Source organism: Lytechinus pictus, chromosome 5, assembly GCF_037042905.1.
Source record: "Lytechinus pictus isolate F3 Inbred chromosome 5, Lp3.0, whole genome shotgun sequence".
In the NCBI taxonomy this organism is placed as follows: domain Eukaryota; kingdom Metazoa; phylum Echinodermata; class Echinoidea; order Temnopleuroida; family Toxopneustidae; genus Lytechinus; species Lytechinus pictus.
Genome location: NC_087249.1, coordinates 17,509,329 through 17,523,024, shown reverse-complemented (window position 1 = coordinate 17,523,024; position 13,696 = coordinate 17,509,329). Strand labels below are relative to the sequence as shown.

Below are 13,696 nucleotides of genomic sequence, written 5' to 3'. Positions count from 1 at the left end.
GAACTGTTGAGTTGTAAAACACTGTCCACGTACTTGTATCAAAGTTGCAACAAAAACATAAATCTTCCAATCTTTGACAAGGTAAGTAAATAGTTCAAGTAAAACATGATTATTTAAAACCATTAAAACTAAACACATGCATCATATATGTAGAAATTGCAGCAGATAATCTATCAATAATATCTCAAAACTGTAGTTAAAAACATCTCTACTGAGTTGCAACAAAAACATGTAGATATCTAACATCTCTACTTTAGTACTTTTTTATAACTACTATGACTAACGAGTTTTAGGTTCGAGCACAATGTTTATGGTAAAGGCAAGTTGAGATTACGCTTCATATAAAGTCTATAAAATTTTCAAGAACTGTTGAGTTGTAAAACACGTACTTGTATCCAAGTTGGAACAAAAACATACATCAATCAAGTTCCTTCCAATCTTTGACAAGTAACACGAATAATACAGTCAATTCAATCTTTATTTCCAAATAAAGATTGAATTGAGCGGAGAATTAAACTGACCATAAATATATATTATAGGTAATAAAGAGCAAAGAAAATGGGGTTCCATCGGGATTCGAACCCGAGACCTCCGGATTGCTAGCCCGGTGCTCTACCGACTGAGCTATGGACGGCCCTAGTCGATAATTCGTCCCATAAACCCCTTAACTTTCAATGCTCGTATGGTCAGAAGCTATAGAAACCTGACATAAACCCAAAGGATAGAATCAACTTTATAGGCCTATGCGAGGGATCACGGCGAACTGATGCAGCTTTTTGAATATATAATTAACACGAATAATACAGTCAATTCAATCTTTATTTCCAAATAAAGATTGAATTGAGTGGAGAATTAAACTGAACATAAATATATATTATAGGTAATGAAGAGCAAAGAAAATCTTTGACAAGGTAAGTAAATAGAAGTAAAATATGATTATTTAAAATAATGAATCATAAATAAATAAATGAATCATATATGTAGAAATTGTAGCAGATAATCTATCAATAATATCTCAAAACTGTAGTTAAAAACATCTGTACTGAGTTGCAACAAAAACATGAAGATATCTAACATCTCTACTTTAGTACTTTTTTATAACTACTACAGATAATCTATCAATAATATAACAATATTTGTTACAGCACTTTATCAATGTGACCTTACACAACAAATAAGTAGGGTAAATATATTGTGTACACATATAGAAGACAATGCCTTTAAAATGTTACATGAGCATACTTTGTTATTTGGCACAAGGCAAAGTTTTTAAAGGACGAGAGGAAATTTGCCACTTAAATAAATGGCGTCAAACGCATACACATTATCAAAGTTATTTTTCAGCACACAATGAATACATTTCAGCAATATCTTTGGCAAATAGAGTACGGAACAATCAGGAACATGAAATAATTTGGTATATTCCCGTCATTCAAAATCATAACAAAAGCAATTTTAATTCCATTCGCTTTTGTTTAAAGACCAGATTAACAATACCAAATGTCTCAAATTTTAATGCATGTTTGAGGCAATTTAGGTTCCCCATATAAATTTTGATGTCTTCCAAGAGATGTAGTTTCTTGTTAGTCTGATTTGATTCCATTCTTCAAGGTGAATTTGGGCTTTTATCCGTAGATCATATATAAATGCCATTTTTTGCACAAAAAAATCTCAAATTGTTTCCTTATCAGATCAAAATTTACTCAACAAGAAAGTTCTTGACACTTATTTGTTTAGAAGGGTGCCAACAAAGAACACTGATTGATGCGTGCGCACTGTCATTTGATATCCACATGCCAAAACATAAAATTTAATATATTAGTACCAGCTGGACGGAAAACACAATACATGCCTAGAATTGATGTGATGGCCCATGAAGAGCTTTTTATCAAAATAGCTTTAGAAACAGGTGAAATGTTAAAGATCATCAAGCGTTGGGATGCTACGCTACAGATCGCCATTTTGAACTAGGCTAGTTTGTGCGCAAGATGGCACTGTGTGTATGATAAACGATGCAGGAGCACCTTTAATATATCAGATAAGGATAATTCTGGCCCCTATTAAAACATTATTATTATTTTTTTTAATGTTGGTCTGTAGCAAGCATTATAGCAATGCCTGTGGTCTAAAACATATTCCAATCAACCAAAAAAATACACAGGAGCGACGGGCGATTCAGAAGTGCCAGAAACGTACCAAACATGGCATACTCGGATAGGTCGCATCATGATGATCATACTAAATTATATTTGGAACAGAATATGCATGTGCTTGTTAAGTCCTCTGATGCTGGCAGTGTTCGGCAGGCCCATGTTACTGACCTCGTCACTGAATGGTGCGAAGAATGTGGCAGGTCGCGCAAATTTGCCTCCTCTGGACAGTGAACAGGGGATAATTAGTAAGTAACAAGACTTAGCTCATTATTAATTAATTAGTCATCTTGACAAAGTGCTTCATTCGGTCTCATCTTGTGGTTCTTGGTTTAATTCTTTGGCTTGGTTTTCTTTGGCTTGGTTCTCTTTCGGTTGAGATCTACGTTTGGCCAACTTAATTTCGTTGCCCAACTTAATTTCGTTGCCAACTTTGTTCCGCATAACGATGCGGATTTCCGATGATGACACTCCTGGGAACTTTGACTTGACATGACCTGCAAAGGAACACGTAAAAAAAAAAAAAAAAAAGATTATAGTCAAGGTAGGTAAATGAGAATCATAGCTCGACTTGGGTGCCAATGGCCACTTGAAATTTTATTTGGCCACTAGAAATAAGAAAGAAGCTCTGTATTAGCCACAAACTTGTTAGGTTCTACAACACACAAGTCTATGATCAAATATATTTAATGTGTTATGTTCACCTGTAAATAAAAAGCTAAGCACTAGCCCTGCATAGATTGGGCAGTGATATCTTTTTATAATAAGTAGGCTGATACGGGCTATTCCAGAGTCAAAGACATTACAAATATGAACTAGATGGATCTTCGATTGCGAACTATAAAAAATCCTGCTTCCGCTATCGCACAATTTAAAGGATGTAACTTGTACTTTGAATACAAAGCTATGAACAAGTTTATACACTACAAGTTTACAAACATTTGGCTCATCAAATGTTCAGCTATTTCATAAAATGTGTACCATCAGGATCCATTACATAATTTGCCCAAATATGTAATGTCCATGATGGCACACATTTTCCACTATAAACGAACAATGAATGAAGAAAATATTATCAAATCAAAATTGCTGGTAGCTTTGTAATCTGAGTAAAAATTACATAATGGACGGGTACATCTGTCAGAAGTGATCATGATATTGGGAAACCCTGTTATAACGAGCTCGCTTATAATGAAGTACAGGTAACCCTGTTTTAACAAGGTGGTCGGGACCATCAAATTTACCTCGTTATATTAAGCGGTACTTCGTTATAAACGGCAGATTTAATAATACATATAAAACACAGATTTACGATCGGGACCAAAGGATTCCCCTCGTTATAAGCGAGTTCGTTATAACGGGGTTTCCCTGTACCGCTTATAACGAGGAGAATCCTTTGGTCCCAATTGTAAATGTGTTTCTATATGTGTTATTGAATCTGCCGTTTATAACGAGATACCGCTTATGACAAGGTAAAATCGATGGTCCCAAACACCTCGTTATAAGGGGTTTCATGTGCACATGTACAAATTTTAAAATTTTAAAATCCAACCACTTTGTTAGCGGAGGGTTAATGATTAAAATGAAACATTAATGGCATTGCATAATATTATCTGCACCCACCAAATTTGTAAAGCTGACAAATTTAAACACAAAAACCAAAATTGTACATCTTGACAAATGTTTAATCAATAATGAGCTAAGTCTTGTTACTTACTAATTATCCCCTGAAGCTTGTCACTGTCCAGAGGTGGCTTTGCGCGACCTGCCACATTCTTCGCACCAGTCAGTGACGAGGTCAGTAGGGTAGGCCTGCCGAACACCGCCAGCATCAAATCGCAGGTGTACTTGCGAAAATCACCAGCGTTGCACCTGTCGAGGACGTTTCGACTAAGAGAGACCTTCGATCCAAGGGCAATCTGTTGGGACTTAAGAAAATACAACATGGTTAGTGATTATATGCTGATATACCCTACTGACTTAATCATGGCCAACATAAATGAGGGTAAATTTACTGTAACATATTTAATGCAATGGTTGAAATTAACAAAGATTTATACAAACCATTGTTCACATCTATGAAATACCATTTGTAAACTGATGGATCTTTTGACTGTGCGCAGGAAGGGGAGGACGGGGGTTGGATTCCACCCCCTCACTTTTTGCACGATAATTCTGCAACGCACGCAGGTATTGCCGCGCGACTTCAGGAGTTTTTTCATCGAAGTCTTCCGCATCGTATGAGACCAAATTTCGCAACGACCATGTGTATACCCTTTTGTAAGCGATTGCTAGCCCGGAAATCGCTAAATTTTGTGATTTGTGTACAAATCCTATGGAAACTGATTTTTTTTTCCAATAAGAGAAAAAAGCTTCATTAATTTTTTTTTCAATCAAAATATCTTTTGATTTTGGGCTAAAAATTGTTGACTGATGGTAAATAATTTTTCCATCGAAAAAACAAACAATAAAAAATAAAATAAAATAAAAAAAAAACATAAGAAATTCCAAAAACAAAGAAATACACCAGGAATTATTTGGCTGTCGCAATTTTGAAAACATGTTATAAGTTATAAAATATGATGATGCACAAATTGAGCATATTGTCAATTATATTTCGAGATTTATAGACAAAAGGGATTTCGCATAATTTTGCATAATTAACAATACTGATTTTTTCAAAAAAATATTACAATCTTGTAGATTATGTCGCAGGTTATGGTGCCAACTTTCGTGGCGGCGGCGCGTTCTGCGGCCGAGATTTCTTGTGGGGGGGGGGGGTGCGGGCTATAGACTAACCTGGCCTGGTGAGGACTAAATACTGTTAACAATATTGACAGTACACACTTAATGCAACAAATAAATGTTTCTGAAATATTTTGCCGATTTGCAAGCTCGAACCATCATATAATTAGAAATTGTTATCTTGTATACGAGCAGTAATCAATGTTAATCATGGTTATGTACAAATTTTCTTTTTGAATCTGGGCCACTTAGTCGAACTAAAATATTTATACATGAAGTAATTACCTGTGGTCGTGCTGATGATGGCGAGGATTGGGTGGAGGAACGAGCGGGCGAGGAACGAGCGGGCGAGGATGATGTAGATGACCCTCCTGATGGACAGTGCATCTCTTCATGATCAGCCTGCCAATGAAAACGAAAATCCATATTTCATACCATCAAATATTTACCAAGATTTTACTGCAAAGTAGGTCAAGCAATCAAAGGAAACAAAAGCAAACAGAAAATAGCAAATAGCATAAGAGATTTGCATGCATGTTTCCTCCTCTAAAAAATGACTTCTAAATAGTTACTAATTCCCACTGATTCAGTTTTCATAGACCTATACAATATAACGATCCATCCAGAGTAATTCATCATAAACACAAATGCACGCTGGCCTGGAATCGCTTTGCCTAAAGGAGTGATCACACAGTCATGACTATACCCACAAATGCTGTACACATTTGCCTGCGGTATTAACCTGTACGATCGTAGTTCGCCATGTATCGACCATACCTACATATGCTCAATGCATACTGTATGCATATTTGCGAATGCCACAAGAATGCAGTGAGACAGCAGTAAATATGCGATACTCTTCCATCAAGAAAGAAGAACCAGTACGAGGGTTACACACTTGGTACAATTGCAGTAAGAATGTCATAGGTATTGTCCACCATTCTTACTGCAATCATACTGAGTTCGCAAGACATCGTACTGGTTCTTCTCCATTCTTGATGGAAGTGTTATCGGATTCTTACTGCTTTCTCATGGCATTGGCAAATATGTGAACAGTAGACATAGAGCACTAGTTCGTACCACATGCATACAGCAAATTCGTGGGTATAGTCATGTCCAGTGTGACCACCCCTTAAGATTCACAACATACCTTGAGTCTCGACATCTCCTCCATATCCACTATGAACCCTTTAAAGGTTTCGATGAATTTAGGCACTCCTTGAACAAAAACAAAATAACATAGATATTTATTCATACCACTAAAAATTGAACTATTTAAAACTATGAAGGTATTATATGAAGAAAAATTTGCCAAACCGAAGCTGAATACTCTAGAATGGAGAAGAGAGCTGGAGATTTAATACAAACATAAGATCATGACACAGATAAAAAAAAGTAGAAAACTTCTTTGAGAGATTGGGATACCTCAGAAAAAGAAGCCACTCCATGAATTTCACAAAGTTCAGAAGGCTTATACAGAGTTGTTAACATATGGAACAAGTCCCCTCATTCCAACTTTTTTTTTTACCAACTATTCAACATGAATTATTTAAATGGGCTCAAAAGGGCACCATAAACTAAAGGTTTGTTTAACGAATATGTGAGGTATATGACTATGAGGTATTGTCCAAGCATTTGAATACTAAATAATGGGAGGAAATACTGTACCTTGCAAAAACAACAGCTGTTGCTGTATCTTTTCCCTAACTGCCTTCTCCTTACTCAGCTTCACCTGCAGATCCTCAGTCTCTCTCCTTGATTTCTCCAACTGCTTTTTCAGGTCAATTATCTCACCACTTGTTCCACTTCCCGTTGCCGTACGTCCATTTGATTTTTTCTGTCAGAATGATAACAAATCGGACACTAGTTAAAAAGTATGGTTTATGAATGTGAACCAGCGCAATTACCTCGTCATAACAGGATTTAGTTAATTTTGACCAATAACAAGGTTTCACTGTGAATTAGGATTTGTAAGATTTTACATGGCAATTAGCATACTTATCTAACTAAATATATTGACTTTGTACATTTATCATGTTTAATTACTTAGCTAAATATGTTCAATGAAAATTTTAAAGGATTCATTCAAATGTGTTAAAATTGTAGCAATCAATAGGAGGGCAAGTCCAAGATAAGGTCCCCTGAGAAGACAAAATTTCATCTTTGCTCAACATTGAAATGTTTGGTGTCATTTTGAAGCATGATAGTTGAAATTTAAAATTCTGTGAAGGAATAAATTGTATCATGCAAATTTATGCAAATTTCAGTGACTTAATTTGCATAAATTAGAAATGCTGTGTTACGTATGGGACAAATATAAAAAATCATTATTATTTAAAGAGGAAGATCAGTAGTGGGCGAGAGGGCGTTGGAACCATTTAACTATTTTGGGAGCTGGAATGAAAATAACTAAAAATACTGAAGTAAGATCATTAATTTTAAACAAATGTCACGTTTATTTGATCAAAATCGGTTCAGAAATGGCTGAAATATCAAAGAAAACAGATATTTACTTTTGTACGTGGCCCACGTACAAAAGTCGATAACGGCCGTGTGTATTGATATTTGAATTTTACGAACGAATTTTCGCTCTTCGATGGATACAAGATCAACCTTTTTTCATTCATAAAATCACACAGAAGTAAAATTAGGTGTCCAAAATTCCACGATAGTTCTTTAATGATGTTTTCTTTATATAAATACCCATTAACCTGATTTCAAATACATTTCGAGTTCCTAAACCACTACTGATCTACACCTTTAAAGGAACACAATTGAAATTTTATTAATATGTGGACCTAAGAGGTTCATCATCTATTTTAATTTGGTATGAAAATTTATGCACGACGCAATTAATTATGCAAATTAGGTCGCGTCCTATCAGCGATTGTCCCATACGTAACAAATTGAGGACATTTTTTTAGTTTATTTCTGAATTTGTAAAAGTTATTGCAGTGCTATTCTGGGAAGTTCTAATTTATTGTGTTAAGAAGTTAGATACTGGTTAGAAAGAAAAGAAATAACAATTAGACCCATTTTTAATTAGCAAATGAAATAATGTTACGTATGTGACAATGTGTTACGTATGGGACATCCCCATATATATTGCATGCGAATGTACATGCAGCAGGCATCAATAGTTTCTCAGTACATGAATGGTCAATGAGCCTGCAGCATGCATCCCAATCTTGCAGCCACTGTCTTGAGACAATACTAGACTGCTGCATTCTAAATGGGGAGAGGTAGGTAAAATAAATCAGCATGAAATGTGTAAAATATATTAATTTAGGTAGAGCATAATCCATACAGAAGTCATCACTTCATTTGAGAACAATCTGAATATGAAGGAGCACATTTGTTCTTCAAGAAATGCAACAACATTAAGCCATCCAGAAGAACCTGATTCAGATTGAAAGAATGCTATAATTTGATTAAAAAATACCCTCTTATTTATTAATTTGTAAGAAAGGTGAAAATATATGACAATCAGACAGTTGCCATTACTGTCAGCCTCGGAATCATGAGGAAGAAAACAAGTCTTGCAAAACAAAGTTCAGCTTTGCTAATGAACCAGAGACAGATTTTTTTTTTTTACCTCCACCAGTTACTACCAATCAAGAAATTCACATCTTTACAGAGGAAAGTGTAGCTACTGAGTAAGATAAATACAGTGAAGAGGGATAACAAAAAAAAAAAAAGAACAAATTTTACAAAAATTATGTGATGATGCAGAAGATGCCCATAAAAAATAGCCTTTCAGAAAAGTTTTGTTAGAAACTGTGACAACATCAAGAATTTTAACTGTGTATTATTTCATATTGTGGCCCCCCTGTTCAAGATTAAATCTACAGGTAGTAAAGATGTATTTGATAAAAGCAAGGGTGTGTATGCTTTCATTTTAGAAATCATGCAACTGTTTCATGGCATTTCATATTTAGGGAAAATACACTAATATAGACCAAGAACGGTGCACGGTGGTTCATTATATTCGCACAGAATGATCATACTTGTTTGTAGATCTATAGCTGGTATTACTCAAGTGGTTCTTCTTGAACAATAGAAAAGGCATTTTCACACAGTTTAATTATACAACTTAAAAGCCCAGTGAATGTATAAAAATTGCCCCCACCCCCAAATAAAAAAAACAAAAAAATATCATCAAAACTTCTATAATAATTAGCACTAGTAAATACATGTTCAAATCAGTTAGTGGTTGATTAGCAGCATGCCCGTATGAAACAAAATAGATAAAAATGAAAAATATAATCAAATATGATTATGGTTGTAAATTTTATTGGAATTTCATTTTCCTGACAATTTGCAAACAAATCTGATTAATTACAGCTTATTTCACTTTGGTAACCAGACCAAAAATCCAATATACGCTTTCCACACACTAAACGAATAGGGGAAAAAATGTCCCATACGTAACACGTCATATCTGTCTTTAATCAGAGCCTGTACTTAGAGCTTTCTGCCTTTTTACATGAAATTTATCCTTGGTAAACTTGAGTGCTGTGACTTTTATCACAGTGAGTTTCAAGGTTTTAAATGAAATACTTTCTGAGCAATTTCAACTTGAAAAAGAAATTAAAAAAATCTCTTTTCTTCTGGTCCCATACGTAACAGCACACATTTTCTCTTCTAAAATCTCATTGTCAAGGTCATTTCTCACAATTTTTTACATGAATACACTTCTCCTGGATATCAATCACCATGGTTAAATTCAATGCAATCAAAGTTCCTTTACACCATTTTTCTGGAAATAAAAGCCTCTGAAATGTCCCATACGTAACACGCGCGTTATCTTGGACTTGCCCAGGACTGAGCATTTAGTTAATTGTCATATAACAGTGATTTTAGGACACTTTGCATATGTGAACAAACTTATAGCTTACTATGCATCAACAGATACCTTAGATTAATCACGCTTGCAAGTTGCAATTCCAAGGTGTTTAAATAGCTGCACATACCGTTTCATTGGCACCAAACATTTGCTTCCTGAGATCCCTGGCCATCTCATTGCACTGTGAAATTTTTGATTTTGATTTCTGAAAAAGGAAAAGATAGAAGTAAAAACAATTTTATGATTTTTTTTAAATAGTACTGTTTAGCATCTTGGGAATTGTCTAGGCACACAAGTTACACAACCATTGGCGATTGCAGTTACTTCATGAAGAAAAATTTAGCAATATGTAGACGCTTAGAACCATCTGTATTAAGCACCCAAGAAATTTAAAAAAAGAGCAAAAACATGTTATTCTGTTTCTACAAATTGAAAACAAATATCCCTCCTTATACATTTTAACCAGAACATTTGTTTATAAATATGATTGAGCTGCATAATATTGAAACAAAGCCAACAATGTTATTTCTGTAAACTGTAAAGGATTTATTGACTATGTTTGTTGATGAGTTTGTAAATGATAACTGGATAGAAAGATTTTGTTAATCTGTCAGTCATCAAAAATTACTTCCAGTGTTGGGATATCATATGACACATGTACACACACCTTTGTTTCTTTTGGTTGAGGCTCCTCATCATCCGTCTCCAACTCCGAAGATGAATACATGTATGTGCGTGTTGGTTTCTTCTTTCTCTTCCCTCTCCCAGTTTCCTTATCAGTCTCCATTGATTGCCCGTCACACATCTTGTTCCTTTTTCTGATGAGATTATCCTTGGATCCTTTAAACAATTTTGAAACAAATTAAAAAATTAACTATACAATTTCAAACAAACTCACTTGGAGCTTTCCCACTCCTCATTTGGTTTGGTTTATGGAAATAATTAATACAAAAATCACTTTTCAAATGTCTCCATAATCATGATAATTGCTTTAACATATCAGGGAGACCCCGAAAATTTTTTTTAACAGGCTAGGGCACTTCTAAAAAATAATCATGCACATAATCATGTTTATGTCAGATTGTCAATTTCTAGTACCTACCTCATCATTCATGCAGCTCGTCAGCGCCACACATACAGACATAACTCTGGGGCGATCCGAATCCACTCAAAAGTGAACAAAAAACTAAAAAAGTTCACATTTGTGCAGTTGGCCACGGGAGGGAAGTCTCGGAAGCCATTAAATGACTGAATTTGTGCCGAATGGAGGGGGAAATCCGATTCTTTTATGGAGGCACAGCAAAGCTAGCATATTGCGTCATATTTTGGTGGTAATTAAGTATTGCATGATTTTATTATTTTAAAGCTGAATTCAGCTGCACAAATGTGAACTTTTTTTGTTCACTTTTGAGTGGATTCGGATCGCCACGCGCAGCGTGGCAATCCTCGGAGTTAACAGACATGTAACTCCGGGGATCGCTAGCGCGACAGCGCTAGTGATCCGGAGCCAAAAATGTCTAATGGGAGTAATGCGCAGCGAAAAACTGCTTTAAAATAATTTAAAAAAAAAAAAAAAAAAAAATCTGCTAGCGATGCCCGGAGTTAAATAACAGACATGTTGATAATGCATGTGAGGCTTGGTCTTGGAAATTTACTAGTACTACGTGATCATGTGGTCAGTGCCACTGTTTACATCGCACTCACTGCAATATACCAACATCATGGCAATGTACGAACATCAGAACATAAATCACAGACAATGTTTATAATATAGAAGAGTAGCTAGTAGAACATTCAAATACAAAGTCAAATTCAGTTAACAAAAATAACGGTAAAGCCTAAAGGTCTACAATTGCACACCCCCTGGCATTTCAAAAGTGTATGGCCGATTGAGATGAAATTTGCACAAATTGATGCTCTAATAATGATTAATACATTACGATATCGGCATCGACATCCAATGCGATCGCAATGGAGAGTAGTTGTTGCCTCCGATCGTACAACCAATTGTGATCAATCCCAAACAATAATAACGCTGATCATAACATGTGATAAACTTTTTTCCATTATGAATATAAATTATAAGGGAAAAAATAACAGAAAAAAATGTAAAAAGTCTTGTTAATGTTATCACACTCACAGCGTTATAATTGTTTGTGATCCATCACAATTGGTTGTACGATCGGAGGCAACAACTACTCTCCATCGGCATCGCAATCGCAGCCATTGCCATGTTGACACCGATAAGGCGATATCGTGAGTTCCCGCCTTCGAATTTCTTTGAAATTTTTGTCACATATCAATCATTATTAGTTAGAGCATCAATTTGTGCAAATTTCAATCGGCCAAATATTTGTTGAAATGCCAGGGGGGTGTGCAATTGTAGACCTTTTTTTACCAAAATAACAATTTGAATCAATATAGATCTAATTAATAGTACATTGACTGTAATACTGGTAGTGGTACAAGTCAATGGACCATGTCAATTGACTGTTAACCCATCAGTGCCTAAGGCTAAGCCCCGCATATTTGTGGGATGGTAGTGATATTTTAACGAATAATGGCCAACAAAATTTACGACAAATACGAGTTGCCAATTTGTAGAGGAAAACAATGATCAATTTGGCCTTTAGCCTTTAAATAGCTCTCGTCCTTGATGGGTTAATGAGTCACAAGTAGATCTACTAACATACACAAGGTGTTTTACACATATGACAAGAATATATAGGATTAGGAATGGTGGCAGTGAGTGAGCATGTCAACAATAATGTTACATTCCCATGGCCATGCACACGTTTGTCTTCGGCTTCGCAGACGCAGTTTCTTTTTGGAAGGTTTAGATCTATTTGAAAGTCGATTTGAACTTGAAGAAAAATATGTAGGCCTACGTTAAATTCTTTAGACTTAAATATTGTATGACATCAGATGTGTTCATTATGAGATTGTGCAGCCGATCATATAATTTTCAATTTGATTTTATGCAGAGAATATGTATTTTTGACATTATTCGTTGACATGTACGTCATTGTAAATATGTATGACCACAATTATCGTATAGTAATGCATGCATGATGCATGGGACTGAGTTGCATGGGTACACCGTAGGACCCTACAGACTTACTATTTACAGCCAACACTGTTGCTCGATACTTCTCCGTTTTGCTGCCACTGACCCACATAACTTCAACAGCTTGATCGACATAGCTTTCAGGATCCACATCCTTGTCCGTGTCTAATATCCAAGAAAATGGTCCAATTTCGACGCTGTCATCGCTTTCAAATTCAAAAAGACAGAAGAACTCGTCTGAAGCTGGTGGCGGCATAGTGAGGCTGAGATCTTGAATGAAAAATAGACGATCGCGCGCGCCTTTCTACGATCCAATAAAAAAGGTGCACGCGCGTCACGTGATTTTTCGAGATACGCGCATGCGTCCTTCAGGTGATCACGATTGTCAAACAATCGCGTACATATTACATCGCATGATTTTACTGTTCAATGTCCATATTGCATGTAAAGATTAATTAGCCTATATATAAATTTCCCGGGATAATTATCATCCTTTTATTGTGAGTATAAACGATAATTGATTTACAGGGACCGCGGGGTATCGCGGAACGGGGTGGGGGGGGGGGGGGGGGGACTTTTTTTCAAAGAATAGTCAAAACCCTCATTATTTTTCTTTTTCATCACTGCAATCATTTGATTTGGGGCTAAAAGTTGTTGAATAATGTTCAATATTTTTTCCATAAAAAGAAAAACAAAAAAAATATAATATCAAACAAATACAGTACATAAGAAATTAAAAACCAAGAAATACATGAGGAATTTGTTGGCTATCACAATTAATGTTAAAAACCAGTTTATTTAGTAAAAATGGATGTTGATACAGATAATAAGCATATTCTGAGCCATATTTAGTGATTAGGAGTACCACGGTAGTACCACGGTAGTACC

General features: G+C 35.4%; 1 protein-coding gene and 1 non-coding gene across 5 annotated transcripts; both read right to left on the bottom strand.

The window, feature by feature from the left end:
- Positions 1-561: 561 nt before the first annotated feature.
- Positions 562-632, bottom strand: TRNAA-AGC (transfer RNA alanine (anticodon AGC)). The gene has a single exon. It is a non-coding gene; the product is annotated as a tRNA-Ala (tRNA).
- Positions 633-1,283: 651 nt separating this feature from the next.
- LOC129262960 (uncharacterized) lies at positions 1,284-13,252 on the bottom strand. 4 transcript variants are annotated; one of them, XM_064099934.1, is made up of 8 exons: positions 12,863-13,252; positions 10,409-10,581; positions 9,869-9,946; positions 6,564-6,732; positions 6,046-6,113; positions 5,181-5,297; positions 3,868-4,078; positions 1,284-2,647 (listed from the first exon to the last, which is right to left on the bottom strand). In XM_064099934.1, exons 1-8 carry the CDS (start codon positions 13,062-13,064, stop codon positions 2,454-2,456), a joined length of 1,212 nt encoding a protein of 403 aa, XP_063956004.1. In that variant the 5' UTR covers positions 13,065-13,252; the 3' UTR covers positions 1,284-2,453. The 4 variants fall into 4 exon arrangements, with proteins under 4 accessions (XP_063956004.1, XP_063956005.1, XP_063956006.1 ...); XM_064099935.1 differs by having other exon boundaries at positions 12,915-13,005; XM_064099936.1 differs by lacking the exon at positions 12,863-13,252 and adding an exon at positions 10,844-12,838.
- Between the last annotated feature and the right edge of the window lie 444 nt (positions 13,253-13,696).

Bases quoted from the DNA above. Each gene is read 5' to 3' on its own strand.
- LOC129262960 (XM_064099934.1), bottom strand. From the start codon at position 13,064: ATGCCGCCACCAGCTTCAGACGAGTTCTTCTGTCTTTTTGAATTTGAA. The intron at 10,582-12,862 runs GTAAGTCTGTAG...AATTGTTTAAAG, and splicing joins AACAGTGTTGGCTGTAAATA to GATCCAAGGATAATCTCATC. The intron at 4,079-5,180 runs GTAATTACTTCA...TATTTTCTTAAG, and splicing joins CATCATCAGCACGACCACAG to TCCCAACAGATTGCCCTTGG.